This window comes from Passer montanus, unplaced genomic scaffold (genome assembly GCF_014805655.1).
Source record: "Passer montanus isolate IOZ18808 unplaced genomic scaffold, ASM1480565v1 scaffold12, whole genome shotgun sequence".
NCBI classification, from domain to species: Eukaryota; Metazoa; Chordata; class Aves; order Passeriformes; family Passeridae; genus Passer; species Passer montanus.
In genome coordinates this window covers 1,613,119-1,629,510 of record NW_024358722.1, presented here as the reverse complement: position 1 = coordinate 1,629,510, position 16,392 = coordinate 1,613,119, and the positions used below count along the sequence as shown (strand labels likewise).

The 16,392-nt window shown below is 40.5% G+C and overlaps 1 protein-coding gene across 1 annotated transcript in view; it reads left to right on the top strand.

Annotated features, from left to right (window-relative positions):
- The window catches only part of KIF26B (kinesin family member 26B), a 276,855-nt gene extending 261,669 nt beyond the window's left edge, over window positions 1–15,186 (top strand). The window contains exons 13-15 of the mRNA XM_039698003.1: window positions 5,890–6,092; window positions 7,091–7,241; window positions 8,796–15,186. Of these exons, the coding sequence (XP_039553937.1) occupies window positions 5,890–6,092; window positions 7,091–7,241; window positions 8,796–8,944 (503 nt within the window). The 3' untranslated portion in view covers window positions 8,945–15,186. The remainder of the gene's footprint in view (window positions 1–5,889; window positions 6,093–7,090; window positions 7,242–8,795) is intronic.
- Window positions 15,187–16,392: the final 1,206 nt, after the last annotated feature.

Here is a 16,392-nt window from a genome sequence, read left to right as displayed (position 1 = left end):
ACCTGCTCCTGACACTGCCACAGAATTGGCTCACTGGAATGCCTCCACCACTGTCCTGGTGGGAGCTAATGTTCTGGCTTTAGAGCCCTTCCCCCTCCAGCCTCTGGCTTTGCTGCCCAAGTGACTGGAGCAGCTCTTCGCTGCAGTACTGTAGTAATAATGGCCAGCTTCAACGTTTAGAAGAGGCTCTGGTTGGTGTGATTTGGCTTTTTATTTTTTTTCCTCCTAGGAATTGTGGGTGATGTGTATCTTCCCTGGAGCATCTCCCAGATTACATGTCAACCTGCCACGCCACAGGAGGGCTGCTTTCTGATCTGGTTTCGGCAGTGCCCATTCACCAGCTCTAAACTGCCCTGAAAAGCTCCTTTAAAAATAAGACAGTAATTCAGAAAGCAAGATTAAGAAATAAACTGGGTAGATAGAAATTAACTGTGTTGATAGAAAAAAATTAGAACTTGGATGTACATCAGCGTATTCCTTATACCAGTACAGAAACAACATATCTAGTGTGGATGGGGATGGAATATTATAAACAAGCATTGCTTCATTCCAATAAACAGGAAGCAAGTGATTTCTTGCCTCAAGTGTCCTTCTACTTCTTATCAATTCACAACAGTGGGCTTGCATAACAATTAATACAGGATATGGCCTGAATTATTTTACAGTGAGATGGACATAGAAAATTTTCTTCTGAATGATGGATCCTCTTGGTGTATCCTATTCCAGGTATTAGAGTGCAACATGGTCCTTTCTATGCAATCTGTGTAATCTGAGCTGTGAGGATGAGAGATTGCTGTTTGGATTTTCTGGCAATTTAGACCTTGGTTCTTTGGTGTTTGGAGTACTGACCTCAAGATGAGAACCCTAAATACTTCTGGTGAAATGCCCACATCATCAGAGGGGCCTTCCACTTGAAAACACTGGCAATGACTTCCCCTTCAGGAGGGGAACTGTGCAAACTGTATGAAAATACATTGAGTGAATAGCTGTGTGCTCTGCACTGGCAATAAAATAAAGTAGGGGAAAGGAGGTCAAAGGAAAGGGGAGGAGTTGGTTCAGTCATGGACAATTGACCATAAGGGCAGATCCCACTAGGAAATAAGAACGAGAGACAAAGTCAGCATCACATTTTAGACTCAAACAGAGCAGGAGCCCTGTTGTCAGACAGTGAGGAGCAGCAGAAGAAATAGGATAGATAATCTTTGCTAGTAAGAAAAGCTTGATGGTACAACTGACATTGGTGCTATTGCTGTTGGAGCCACAGAAGGAATAGCTTAGGGGTACTGCTCTAGTTAGCCAGTTTTTGTAATTTCCTTGGACTGTCTGGTGAGAAAAACCAAAATGCTGAAGAACACGTTCTGTGCACAAAGGCAATTTTGCATCTCATAACATTAAATGCTGCGGGGAATAGCTTTGGCTCCACATCCTGCCTTTGAGCACACAATATAAACTTCTGAAATGTTGTTATATCCAGTTACAGTTTCATTTTCTGTTTGAAGCACCCTGAAATTTCTAGGACAGCAGTTGTTTCACATCCCATTCAGATGTATCCTGCTTTGAAGAAATACACATCACACTGTTTTTCATTAAGATTTTGTACTTGAAGTTTTTGCTTTTACCTTTTTCACAGAAAAGATGCTCAATCTGGAATGTGTGTCTGGAAAGAAGCCTAAGGGGAACACTCCAAAATATACAGAACTTAAGCAAAATCAGACTTTTTAGAGCTTTTGCCTTAGTCAAAACATACTTTTATAAGCACGCATCCTTTTGCAGTTTGGGAATTTCACTGAGGTCAGTGTGCCTTTTATCCTTAAAGTTACCCTTGCATACCTTGGTCTGTATTTCTCATACCTTAAGGCTTACTTTTGCTGAAATACACTGTAGCTTCAGTACCACTCTTCAGTCAGATCTACTTTCACACTGCACGCCCTCACTGCTGTGCTACTCTCTTTATCTTAACCTGGCCAAATCGTAACCAATATCTTAAGGTAGAACAATATATCTGTTGCAAAAGCAAATCCTATATCCTGTGGATTTTCATGGCTATTTCACAGCCTGGTCATTCATACTCAAGCTAGGTTCAAGAGGAGTTATTCTGAGAGTGGGTAAATTCAAACTAAGTGAAAAACATATCCTTCAGGGCATTTAGCAAATGACATTTTGCTTAACATACTGCATGGTCATAAATGATCGTGAAGTTGTTTTACCCTGGGTTCATCTTACTGTGTTTCTTTCAGATTGATTTTTGGTATAAATTTATTTTTTGAATGGAGGAATGAATTCTATTTACATGGTGGGAGGGTCAGCCAGTTTGCCATGGTGCAGAGGTGGGGCAGAGGTAGGAGGGTGCTGAGATCTGCTCCTGTTGATCTCCCTGGATGCCCACTTTCTTCATAAATCGTACATAGGGAATAGAAGAGTAGTGTGCTGTAATTCCCACAAAGCATGGTAATTATTACAGAGTCAAAATTGATGAAATCCTAACTCCATCAAGTGCACCCAATAAATTTGGGACTTCAGGTGAATATTTTCTATATGAATGGAAAACATTTTAACAATTTAATTTTAACAATTTAATTGTTGTGTGTTGTTAGGGATGAGAAAGCTGTCAGCTGCTTTGTGATATTCACCCCAAATCTCTGCTTAGGCTGTATCTCCTTACTGATCCAAATTAACATAAACTAAGATAAAAACCAGAGACTAAATGGAGAGGTTAGTGTCAGGAGCCTCCTGTCAAATGGCACCATTATTTTGTGTACCTGGGCTAATAAGCAGCCTATTAATCTGTGCATGTTTAGAACAAACTAGATCCACTTTTACCTTACTGGAAAGAGGAAGAAGATCTTTCATTTTAATTTCTCCTCAAAGCACGCTACATCTCAGGTAAATCATCCTGAGTCAGCATTCAAGGTACAGATAAACAGACATCTCTCTTTTTCTTTCTCCTCTGTGTCTAACACAGCTATACTCCCTGGAAGCCCCATGCAGGTCACCTTTGTCCCAGAGGAGCCCCTTGGCAGAGGGTGGCAAGGAGGCTGTGTGAGGCAGCTCTGCCCTGCCAGTGCACCATGAACTGCAGCCTGTCCTGTTGTCATAACTCACAGGCAATAGATAAACAGACATCTCTCTTTTTCTTTCTCCTCTGTGTCTAACACAGCTATACCCCCTGGAAGCCCCATGCAGGTCACCTGTGTCCCAGAGGAGCCCCTTGGCAGAGGGTGGCAAGGAGGCTGTGCACGATGAGCTGCAGCCTGTTCTGTTGTCATAATTCACAGGCAACCCAGACATGAGCTCTGCCTAGACAAACACAATGAGTTAATGTCTCCTGCCACTGCTGCACTCTCAGCTGCCCCTCTCCAAGGGCCAAGTGCTATTAAAGGAAGTCTCAGGTTGGAGCCCTCCTTCTACACCACAGGCTTCTGCTTCCTGTTAAGCCAAATGGATATGAAGGGAAACAAAATGCAAAAAAGAATTACTATCATTACTCTACTTCATGCCCCAGTAATCTGTTTTGCTTTGCTCAAAGTAGGACCCTTTTGCTGTTCTTGTGGGAAGGTGCATTGGAGCCATCCACCTGCATTTCTAGACAGTCTTGGACCTGGACTTTGATTCCGGCTGGAGACAGAGGTTTTTCCAGTGGGGTGGATTAAAAGCGCTTCATTACTCAAGAAGGTGGTTTTTACAGCCACAGTGGGGAAAAGAGGAAGAAAATCAAACATCACGGAAAAGGGCACTTAGTCGTAATCCAGCCATGCATGGAGATCTGGGCAGAAGGAATTTCCAGTCTGCTCAGCTGCTTCCTTGAAATGCTAGAGCTAGTCTAAAGGCATTCAGGAAAGGAGATGTGACCATTACTGTGGGGCAAAAAGAAAAAATAATTAACAGCACTGGGTGCATTAAACAGAAGGTCAGATCTGATGCTTACAGATATTGCTGGCTCTAAAAAGTTGTCAAATAGCCAAGAGATTGTATTTACACTCAGACAAAATTTGAGAGCCTGCTTCTGTAAGACCCCATGGCCAAAAGCCTCAAAAGTATTTAAAACTTCTTTAATGCCTGAATCTTTTTGATCTTGAGTGACACTAGGATGATACTCAGGGCCCTTCCCATCTAGGCAAGCGGAGGACTTGTTTCCCAGGAGGGGCTGAGCCTATTTCAGGATCTCTGCCTGCGTGTAATAAAATTGAATAGTCCACCATGCTCTCTCACCTCCCTTCAAGTATGCAGCTGCTCCCAGCATTTGGTTACCCTTCTTTAGCACTGCTGACAGGAGTCACCTTAGAATCACAGTTTGTTGGGGTCTTCCCAAACTGTCTGTCTTCTTGTTGTCAGTTTTTGGCTATGATAATGGGTCAGGTTTTGCTTTTCCTTTTATCAAGATCTGACTCTTCTCTTGATCAGGCAGTTTAATCTAGAGATTAACTGAAATGCATTCAAGGTAAGGGAATGCTGACATTGTCTTCCAGTGACTGGTACTGCAGAACTAAAAAAACTCCTGCTTGCTGCTATTTGTAAGGCTTCATTTGCTCTGGCATGAGTTTTTTTGCTGGGCTGCAGTTTGAGCAATAAACTCAGCTATGATACGTGTCATGGGATGACAATCTCAGGTTGTTTGGTATAAAGAAGCCTTGCAGACCTCTCTGTCTATCCCGAACTCTGTCAAGCAGCTCTGGCTGTGCTCTCTTTTTCCTGCATTGGGTTATCTCAGACATATCCAAATAAAAACTCTGTAGACTAAGCTTTCCAATAGACCATTCTCATCCATTTCAAAGCCAGATTTTGCAGTTAAATTACTTGTCTCTAACACAGACCTACTGGTTTCCACCACAGACTATTGTACTCAGAAATTATAGGATAAGATATGAACAGTTCTCAAAGTCAGCAAAGAAGCAGACTCCCATGAGTGAAACTAGGCAATATGTTCTTACTTGAAAATCCAAAAATTAGGCAATCAGTAGATATTTTGGGGTTTTTTAGCTTTTATTGAAGCACAAAATTGACAGACATGTTGAAACTATTTCCATTCAAGTCTCAATAAATGTAATGTGGGGAATTGCTATGAATGATTTTATCTTATTTTTAAAATAAAATCTGCATGATCATTCATCATCTCTTCCCTGCTGGCTGGCATCACTTATGTATTTGCAGCCAAGAAAGCCAGTTAATAGTTTCATTCAAACTTGCTGGCTCCGGCTTTTGTTTTTGGCTTCTCCCATCCTTTTTGTTACTGATGTATCTTAGGGAAGACCCTGTGTCAGCTACAAAACCTTTAGTTTTGTGTTTGTTAGTTTGTTTTTCCCAACCAAGCCATTGCTTTGATTGTACTAAGCAAGCAAGGAAATGCAACCTGTTGATTTTCTTTTATTGGTGTGTTTTTGTTCTTTCTCCCAACAAACCACTGCCATTAGGCTGGGGACACACATTCTACTCCTTGCTCTACCATAGGCCCTGACTTGGCATCTTATGTGGCAGGCACTTGGCAGAGGCTGGCTAATGCTTTTCCTTTGAGTGTAAGGGTCAGTAGCAGTAAAGAGATAGGAAAGCCAGGCTAGACAGGTTGCATGCTGCTGGCTTGGATCCTCCATGGCCTCAGCTGTATGTGCTGAGACCTAATCAATGGGGAGCAGACACAGGCTCTGTGAACTTCAGGGGACGTGTGCCCTCTGGGTGTCAGATCCTGGAGTCAGGCACCAAGGGGCACTGAGGGTGTCACTCATGGTGGGTGGGCACTGCACATTGCAGCTACAGCTCCCACAGCCTCCCTGGGTTTTCCCTCCATTTTCTTCTATGTCTGAGAAGGCCAAACATATTTCATTTGTAGACTTTTCCGCAATGGAAAGGAGAAGCAATAGCTGTGCTAACATGCAGTGGCACTTCCTCCATTTGCAGGTTCACAGAGGAGGAGGCTTATTCCAGCTTTATCCCTTGACACTGCCTCCCCAGCAAGGAAGCCTGCCAACAGCCCCGGGGTGCGCTGGGTGGACGGGCCACTGCGGAGCGGGCAGAGGGGGCTGGGGGAGCCCTTTGAGATCAAAGTCTATGAGATAGATGACGTGGAGAGGCTCCAGCGACGGCGAGGTGGGGACAGCAAGGTGAGTGCAATCCATGTAATCTCCTGGCAGGCGTGAATTGCAAAGGTCAGCATAAAACATAGGATTTTAAAAGGTCATTAAAACATATGATTGGGAGGAGTATGTGAGGTTGAATATTTTAGAGTAACGATGGGTTATAGACTTTTCTTCCTAGCCTCTGACACTTGTTGAAGCTGTTTGGGATCCTGGAGAAACTTGTTGGAGCGGTGTTTCCACTGCACTTCACCCACAGCAGATTTGTTTGCAGAGGAGATTGTGAAATACTGTTGAGAACTTCACACAGGCTTGGATGAGGACAGTTCTGTTATTGGAATTGTTTCCACACTAGCGAGGGTAGCACAGTCCTCAGATGGTTTTATTTGCTGCACATCTTTGTGGCTGCCACCCCTCAGAAGTCATGTGAGGCCAGGCTGGCTGTCTCCAGCACTGCACATCATGCTGTTACTGTTCTCCAGAGCTTTACAGAAAATATATCTTCTTTATTAATGACTATGAATTGCTAGAGCTTTTCATAACATACTCCCTTTGTTTAAGGATGTTTCAAATTTGATATTGCTACCAGTTCTCTTATTTTAAAACATGACTAATGCATTACTTATGCACCAAGCATGGGGGTGTATTTAGGCTTTCAATACAGTAAGCAATGGATTTTCTACTCCCAAGAGCTTAGATTCTCTTAGCCAAACTGTGGTGAAAAAAAAGAAATGTTTTTCTACAGTTAATCTAATTTCAAGATGCTGCCTGGTATTAATTATTATGGTTTATTATTAACTACCATTACAAAGTCTCCAAAGCTTACTGATGGAAAACATGAGAACCAAACAAAAGCAATAAAAATACAGCAGATGATGGATGATTTCATGCAGTGATTCATAAGTTTCCAGTATAAACAGCTCATTGTCAGTATTATTGATTGGGAGATCATTTCACTGAATGGACCTGGGTATTTCTTCCCCTCTTCACCTATTCTTTCCCCGCTTCTTTTTCCTGGCTGGCAGGAGGTGATATGTTTCAATGCCAAGCTGAAAATCCTGGAGCATCGCCAGCAGAGAATCGCTGAGGTCAAGGCCAAGTATGAGTGGTTAATGAGGGAACTGGAGGTGACCAAACAGTACCTGATGCTGGATCCTAATAAGTGGCTCAGTGAATGTAAGAGCATTGTTTTATTGCCTGAACTCATACGTTTCTTTTGGTTTATTTAATATGGGGGATGGAAGGAAGCAGAAATGTCTGGTAAGAGTGAGATGTAAGCTACTGTTTGTAAACTAAAATGAGCCAACATAGGACCTTAGGGCAAGCTTTAGATTGACTGTCTTTCTAGAACTATTTTCTACAACTCTTATTAAATGTTAACAGTAGAACTGAACAATCCTTTTTGCCTGGGAGCTGAAGGTTGAAATGGTAGAGCATTCTAGTGGTGGATGTTGCCATTGGTAGATTAACGTTCACGTGTTTCAGTCCACAGCTCCTGAAAATGAGATTTTTTCTTTGGCCTCAGATCACTCAAACATATGAGCAATATTATAAATCTGCTCTTCTATCACAAAATAACACTGTGGAGCAAACTTGTCCCTTGGCAGCAGTGGGCTTGCATGAAATGAAATGAAATTTGGCCCATTTTTTATAACTATAGATGTATAAAGTTCAGAGAGCTTAAAGGGCATTCACATTCAAATGAAGAAGGACCTCAGCACCTCTAAGGAAAAAAAACATAAAGAGTTTTTATGCAGTACTTATACAACAGCTTTTAGTATTACCAAGCAGATAAGTTCATATCAAAGAGTTCTAGAAAAAAATACCACAATGTGCAAAAGTTTATTTAGGATAGTTGCAAGTAGCAAAAGGAGGATGTCTGGTGTATTCCCTTACAACATCCTAACTCTTCCTTTAACAGCTGCTTTAAGTTGACACCAGATAGGTACATTCTGCAAAACAACCACAGTATAGGTTTCAGGAACACTATAAAGGAAGAGAGTTAAACAGTACAGTTTTAAAGAGAGAGGGAGTTTGCTATGCACTGCTGTCCCCTTACTGTGTGATGCCTTTGTTTCTAATTCCAGTATGGTAAGTGCAGAAGGCCTGGAGGGTTGCAGAGACATCAGGAAACAGATATGATGGGCAGTGCTGGCTCAGACAATGTATCTCACATTTGGCTTCCATGGAAGCTGCTGGGCACTTGTGTTGAAGGGATTGATGCGTGTGCCTTCCCTTGCTTTGCTGGAGCGGTTTAGTGGGAATCACATGGAATAGGGAAAAGTGTAAGGAACAAGGACCCTAGAGGTTTGTTTTAAATTCCAAGTTCTAAATTCAGCAAAGGGATTTCCCTCCCAGGAGAGAGCAACTATTTAAAGCTCTTTCTGGTCAGCATAATGTGTGAAACTCTCAGTACATACTTAGAATTCAACATATGCTGAAGGATGAAGGAGCACGGCAAAGGCATCTGCAATTCTGGTGAGGATGGTAGAGCAGATTGCTCCAGAAAGGATCCAATGCAACTTAAGAGTATTTTTCACTGTGGGCAAGCTGCTGTGTCATTTTAATAATCGTGAAACAGAAAAGGCAACTTTTAAAGACAATGGCAAGCCAGAGTTGATGTTGCATATAGTGCTGATGAGTGTGAAGAATTGATTTAGCTCTGACTCTCCCACCAGTCATCACTAAGTATGGTCTACCTTTCCTGTCTGTGTATTTTCTTTCTCACAGTTGATCTGGAGCAGGTATTTGAGCTGGATTCTCTGGAATACCTGGAGGCCCTGGAGTGTGTGACTGAGCGTTTGGAAAACCGTGTCAACTTCTGCAAGGCCCATCTCATGATGATCACCTGTTTTGATATCACCTCTAGACGCCGGTAAAGGATGAACCTCGAGAGGATTTCAATGCACATCTCTGCCATCCTCCTTTTCCCTTCCAAACAGCATCCCAAAGACAAAAGAATGAGGATGAAGGTTGGAGTCAAGTCTCATCTGTGTGTATGAGAGATTTGCTATACTATACAGAGGAGTAGTGTTAAAAAACCAAACAGAACAAGCATGGAAAATGGAGATAGAAGGTTGTTGATACTCTTAGCCTAAAAGAGCACTTTGTGGAACCTTTTAAGGACATGTCTGTAAATAAGAACTGCTGGCAGAAGACACTTCTTTCCCTGCATTAGCTGAGGAAGGAGGAAAGGTGGTTGTGGGACTTCCATTGAGAGGTTCATTAAAAGAAAACCTATCCAGAAAAACTGTTCAAGTGCCTTGCAAATCTTTGTTATCCAAACATTTATGTTCATACTTTATTGTGTACAGATGGTGCTAGTCAAGAAAAGAAAAAGGAAAAAAAAAAGCAAATACACTTTTGAAATGTATTTACAGCTTGTTTTTCTCTTGGTGTTTTCTCCTATTTCAGACTTGCTGTTTCTAAGTAACTTGTGTTTGTAGAGATATTTCCTAATCAGTACAACATATGAATAAATGTTAACTGTCTTTTCTTGTTACCAGAGTAAGGCCACTCAAAGAGAAATTCAGCTTCCCAGATGACACAAACATATTTCTAGCAGAGAATAAGGTTTGTTTAAATGCTCTTCTGTACTCTCTTATATGCTGTAGAACACCGTCATTTTCCCAGCCTGTAGGTTTTGCAGTGTATGAGACAGAAGCGACATTACTGTGAAGTAAATATCTTTTCAATTTGATCCAACCCCCATAACTTGTTTTCTTGTTCATATATGTTTTGCTTTGTACTGGCTGGAGTTATGAATGAAGAAGTACTTTTATCCTAACCCCTTTTTCTGGTGCTAGTAACTTGCTGGAAAAGTGCCCTCTAAGCTAAGTGTTCCCATGTTTATCAGTCAAAAAATGAGTGATTTGTTCTTTCTTGGGACTATGACTGATAAAATTTAGCTTCATCTCTTTATGACATATACCACTGTGAGACATTTTTTGTCAGCTTCTGAGCCCTGGCCCAGTGTGTCCATACTCACAGATGTACCTGAGGAGTGCAGGCTCTGCTCAGCTCAGCACATCAGGAAATAAAGCAAATGAGTAGATACTTCAGGCAAGTTTGCTATGCCATCTTTACTAATCCTCAGTACTTGAAGCCATGGCAAAATTCATATTGGCATCAAAAGGACAAGGGTCTGCACCTCCCTATGCATCCAGTTATTCTACTAGTTGGCCTCTTTATCTACAAAACAATATGTGGGAAGGAATATCCTTTGTATTTCATAAACAAATGTGCAAAACCGCATTTTAATTACATAAGAGCATGAAGAATTATTTTTTTTGAATTAGGTTTCTTATTCCCCTATACTGAAATAAGCACATTCTCAAAAATTCCTCTCTCAGATACATTTGTGCTACCCTCCTGTTGCTTATGAGGAAATAAGACTATCATTTAATACACTCAAAATGCATCAATAACTGCTGTACTTAACTGCAACTCTTCTTTTACCAGTACCATTGTATCAATGCCATCTTACAATGGCCCAAGCAGCAAATCCCAATGGTAAAATAATACTGATAGATTTTCTAGTGGTTAGGTGAACAGAAAAGCTTTTTTAAAAAGTAGAAGTAAATTTGTATAGTTTTATTTTCTTTTAGTGCTCTACAACTTGTAATAATGAACCTTACTCATTTCTATTGCCTTTGTCACTGGATTCTGTAGAAAATTCTACTTACAATCTATAGGATTATTTGGAAAGGAAAAAAGCTTCTGTGTGAAAGTCACTTTCTAGTCTGTTCCACAGCAATTTCCTATCACAAAAGATATATTCTAAGTAAGTGTTAAAGATATATCCGTTTGTCTCAGAAAAAAACCCCAACCAACTCTGAAAATCCCCCCCAAACAATGCAATTTGTCTGGCTTTCTTCTCTTTATAGCAATTTCAGTAGCAGTTACAATATATTGGTTCTTTGGAGGCCGTCTCTTCTCTGCAGGGCCCCATGGATTGAGAACAGCTGCAGAGAGCCAAGGAAATAGTCCCTGCACACAGTCCATGACTTACACGGGAGTGGTGATGTTTCTATAAATCAAGTGGACACTTTTCAGAGCTATTGTAAAATACCTATTGCATGTAATATTCCTCACCCACAGCAACTCAATTATTCATTGATGCTCGATTTGGTACTTCTGTAGCTTAGGAGGCATAGCAAAAACTACGTGTACCTGGCCATTTTAAAGAGTAAGAGTATATGTTCACCCTGTTTAACACAATGGACAAAATTTGATCCCTGAAGTCAAATTTATTATGCCAAGGATGAATTTAGCATACTAAAAAATATGTACTAATTGAGCAGAATTGCAGTACTTACAGATATTTTATTTCTGTGGACCTAATTAGAGTATCCATTAACTCCCATAGTATACTAGTATTCATATTCTAAAATCCATATGCATTCTTGACTTTCTGTCATTTCATTTCAGAATTTGCCACTATGTTTTTAAGAATTGTGATGGCTTAATACAAAAAAAGGAATGAAAAAATTTGTGGAGATTTGGCATGATAAAATGTTGTCTTCTCGAAAACAGCATTTACTTCAAAATTTGTATTACTACAACTCAAGCATTCACAAAACTCATAAAGCATTCAGGACTTTATTATGAAATTGATCTCACTTTGCAGTAGCCAGCTTTTTAGAGAAGATACATACACTCCTGCAAGTCATCCATTCTTTAAGGCATTGCCAGTATAATGCTGGTTTGATGCTGATTTTTTAAAAGGCATTGTGTAGCCCAAAATACACAAGAGCAACACGAATGTAATGCCTAATCATTTTCACATTCAGAAACCAATCTTATTTCCCTGGGACAGCTTTAGCAGGAAACAGCAGTGTTAATGTAATTAGGTTTGAAGGTTAATTCTTTGTTCGCACGTATCACGGGAGATCGCAGCTCATTGTCGGGCTGGGAGCTGACTGTGGAACACCAGCACTGCTCCACATCCCCTCCGGCACCTGGGGGCGCTTCCTGAGAGCTGCTGCTCTTGCCATACATGAACCTTATCCATACAAGGGACAGGAGTTGCTCTGTAGCCATAAATTCAACTGTAGCCATAGGCTGGAGATTTCGGCTGTGCTGTGGGTGATTCAGACATCCCTCTTGTCTGTGTCAGCTCTCACAGCAGGCAGAAGTTGCTCTGGCTCTGGGAGCTGGGTCAATTTGTGCTCTGGATGGTGTGGGAGAGTCCTAATTCCTGGTACATTTGTCACACATCTTTTATTTTGCCATGCATGCCCTGCATTTGCCTCAAAACAATTCCTTGTCAATTCATTCAGATCTATGTAATCCAAAATTTTACTTTATAGAAGGAAAAGGAAGGAAATGAATACTCTCCTTTCTTAGGTTTTCTTCTCATCTCACTTGCTCTGATAAAACTTAGGCACAATTGCATTAAGAATCAGAAGAGTTATTACAAACTAAATCCAGTTGTGAGGAAAATTCATCCACCTGCCATTTTTTGGGGTATTTACTGTTAGCTATATAGTAGAAGATCATGCTACTCTTATGTATTTAACACCCTCTCATTTTATGTAAAGGCCACACACAGGGCTTTTGCCAAACATCTGTCTCCGATTCCAAGAGGACCGACTGCCATAAATCCTAGGTTATGAAACTTGCAGATCCATAAAATAGTAGCTGGCACAAAGCAATGGCATGATCCTCCAACATGATTCTTAGTGAGAGCTTCATAGAATGTACAAAAAGGGATCAAAGATACACACTGGCATTTTATTCTTTTATCTCTAAACGTGGCAATTATAGAGGCTGAAAGCTGGGAGTGATGCTGGGAGTAATACATACCAAATCCTGTGTTTGGTCACAGAAAAGTCTGTCTTGAAGTGTGGGTTTTATTTCTTCACTTTTTTCATTTATCTCAATAATATGACTGGTCTTAAAATAGGGACCTGTGGCATGGAATTCAAATGTGATGACAGCTGAAAAATGTAGACTCTTTTACAAAAATCACCTTTTACAAATGTTTGTGATTTTGCTGTATCATTTTTAATGAGGTGAAAAAATCATTGTAGAAACAAAAGTTGTACAAGCACCGATAAATACACAGGCACACAGCCTGAGATGGCCCCCTTGCACATTGCTGAGGGGAAGTGGCAGAGCTGCTCACAGATTGCAACTGTACCGCTCCCCTTCCCTCCTCCAAGGAGTGCCTGCCTACAGAACCATTCCCCTTGCACTCACCTGGATGAAGTTAACTTAAGCCACACTATTGGGAAAGCTTATGCTTGAAACTCTTTCAAGGGCTTCTTTGAAAGGTTCTTTCTTACCCTGGTTCTTCAGCCTACATAGCCAAATTGCTGCAGTTCCCTCTGTTAAAGCCTGTAAAGGTATTCCAGATGAACTACTCTATATTTCAGAGTGTCATGAAATTACAGCAAGATATTTTATAATCTCAGCTGTTTACACAGCAATTTCTGCATATGTTTGAGGTATACAGCATAGTTGCATCAACTGAGAGCCTGGACTCTTGGTGGTCTGTGAAGATTTCTGTCTAGTCCTAACAGATTTTAAATTGTAAATTGAAGTTTCTTCCATTGCAGAAGCAAATTCATTTCTAAGCCAGAGGCTGAGCGACCTCTGATGCCAGTTCATATGATGGGAAGGATGGTTGCACAGCATCGGGGATGCACCAGCTCACTGCAGAGATCATTAAATACCAATAGGAAAGGGTGATGACCGTAGAGAGAGGCATTTCTTCTCAAATCCATGGATGGATCGCTTAATCCTGATGTCCTCATGGTCTCTGTTTTGTAACTCCACAGGCTTTTGCATTGGCAACACACAGCAGTTTTTGAAGACACAAGGCTGGCTGTTGCTGGTTATCCTAAGATTTGTAAGAGGTTTCCAAATAACCATAGCAAACAAAACTGTGAATGATTTGTCAATGCAAAGTTAATAATCTCTCTCTCTCTTGCATTTATTGTGTGCTCATCCCAGGGTTATCTGAGCTTCCATACCTGTTCCTGGAAATAATAAACCATTTTATTATTGTCTTTATCTTTTCTTCTTTCTTCTTCTCAAGCAACCTTTCAAAACAAACAGAAAAAAAAAATTTCCCTTGGAAATGTGGCACCCTTTTGCCACCAAATTAGTGAACAGCAGTCTCGTGCTCACTTATGCAAACTTTTGAAGCTCACAAAGGGCATGATGATTCTGCAAAGAATGGAGGTGCTGAAAGTAGCTGAAATAGTAGCATTCAGTAGCATTCAGCTAGAGGATTTCAAACTACCTTCAAATCCTCCTGGACAGGAAACAAAACACAACCCAAACCATCTTACTTTGAGTGGTCCTACTTAAGTATTGAGCAAACTTTATAATAATGGTAATAAATTGGTGCTTGAGGCAGTTTCAGCTATATTACATATTCTCTATATACTATAGATATGGATGTATTCACCCTCTTTATTGTATATGTATGTGTGTGTGTATTTACATGTAGCACACATACATATATGTTTTATGTATGCATAGATACTAACTTTTCTACATTTTACTTCTTTCCCACCCATAGCTGAAACTGCTTGTTACTAACATCCACATCATATTCTATGTATGAAGGATATAATTTATTTGTAAACTCAGGATGTTCTTGTTTTATAGAGTTGCTTGTATTTTATAATTTATTTACACATCATGGTTGGAAATGCTTATCTAAGTGCTATGCATTGAAGTGTATGTTTGCTAAATCCATTTCACTCTGTCCATGGCTATGTTCTTTCTCATTATAACAGTGGTATAAAATAGGGCTAAGGAGGGGAGAAAGTGATAGATCTAGAATTTATGCTGGTCCCATCACTGGGCAATTCCAGGAGAGGATGTATCAGTAGTATATATATATATATATATTTTATCAACTAAATTTTATGGGGAAAAAAGGAGAAAGAATAGCATGAGGACAAGTTCAAAATGTGGAAATTCACAGCCATTTCCAAGTTTGTCAACAAATGCATTGAACCTTTTGCCATTAAAATTGTAAAGTTTATTGTTTGCTGGCGAAAAAATATCCCTTTTGTGGTATTTGAGGTGTGAAACATTGTCAAAAATATGATGTCTGGAAAAAATCAAACTATAGTGGCATTAAATGTTTACTTTTATCTTACCAATATATCTGCCTCCTGCTCCTGACTCTTTCACTTTAGATAAGAGCATTTCATGGCATTTCATACCAGAGAATGCTTTTGACCCATAAGAGGATGGAGTATCGTAACAGTGAAAGTGAGCAAGGCAAGAGAGCAAGATCAAACCTGAAAATAAAATGACCAAAGGGGTTATATCAAGCAAGTGTTACTGAGAAGCAAATTCACCAGAAAACAGTAAGGAAGTGCAGGGTTTGGTACCAATGACAGAAATACTACAAGCAAGCAGAGCAGCATTAACTTCCCTGCTGCTGTCCAGAAACACCAAGAAAACACAATCACAGACCTGAAATGGTCAGGCTTTTACATAAACTGGTTATGCACATACACAGGGATTGCTCTTTTGCATCTGTGAGCAGGGGAAAAATCTGAGACCAACCAAATACAAAAGATGTATTCATAGGTATAATTTTTTTATGGTCTTTAGTAATTGTGTCACATTTCCCTTGGCCACCATGCAGGTAACACATGGGAGAGATAAAAAGAGTTTGTGTCCATTCCTCAAGACATTTTTCCTCTCAGAGAGGCAGTGGTGGCAGGTTCAGCAGGCCCCTGAGCTGCTGCAGAGGGGTGCACAATATCTGCTTGCCTTCGGCTCATGTTTGTGGAGTTCGCTGTTGATAATTAAGACAGCACCTTGCTTGCAGGACAAAATGTGAACGAGCTCTCTGGGCAAATCTCACATGCCCATCAACACCTGGATAAGCTCTGAAAAGGACACTGAGCTCTTCCCATCAGAAGAAAGCCACAGTTTTTATTTTCTGTGGGAAAGATTTTAAAAAATTCAAATAATTCAAAATGTCTTTTACATCATCTGCAGGCAGATGATTTTCTCGTATTCCTTTCTTTTGGAGGGACATGTTAGGGTGTTAAGCATTAAGTATTTGGTTAAGAGTTTGATGATAACTTAATAAAGTCCTTTCTTCTATCTTATTATTATTCAGCAGAGTGGCAGATCTAGCAGTCACAGTTGCAGGGAATGCAGTTGTTTATGGTGACCTTTTTTAAAAGAAAAATATTGAGCTGGATACAGTGGCAAGGCTGGCAAAGACGGTGGGGAGGAGCCAATCTCCTTCTTTCCCCTCTTAGAGCAGCAAGTCCTGTGCTACCTTAGCTGCTGCCCCAGGCCAGTGAATTTGCAGGCTGTGCCTCTCCACAGTATCTGTAAA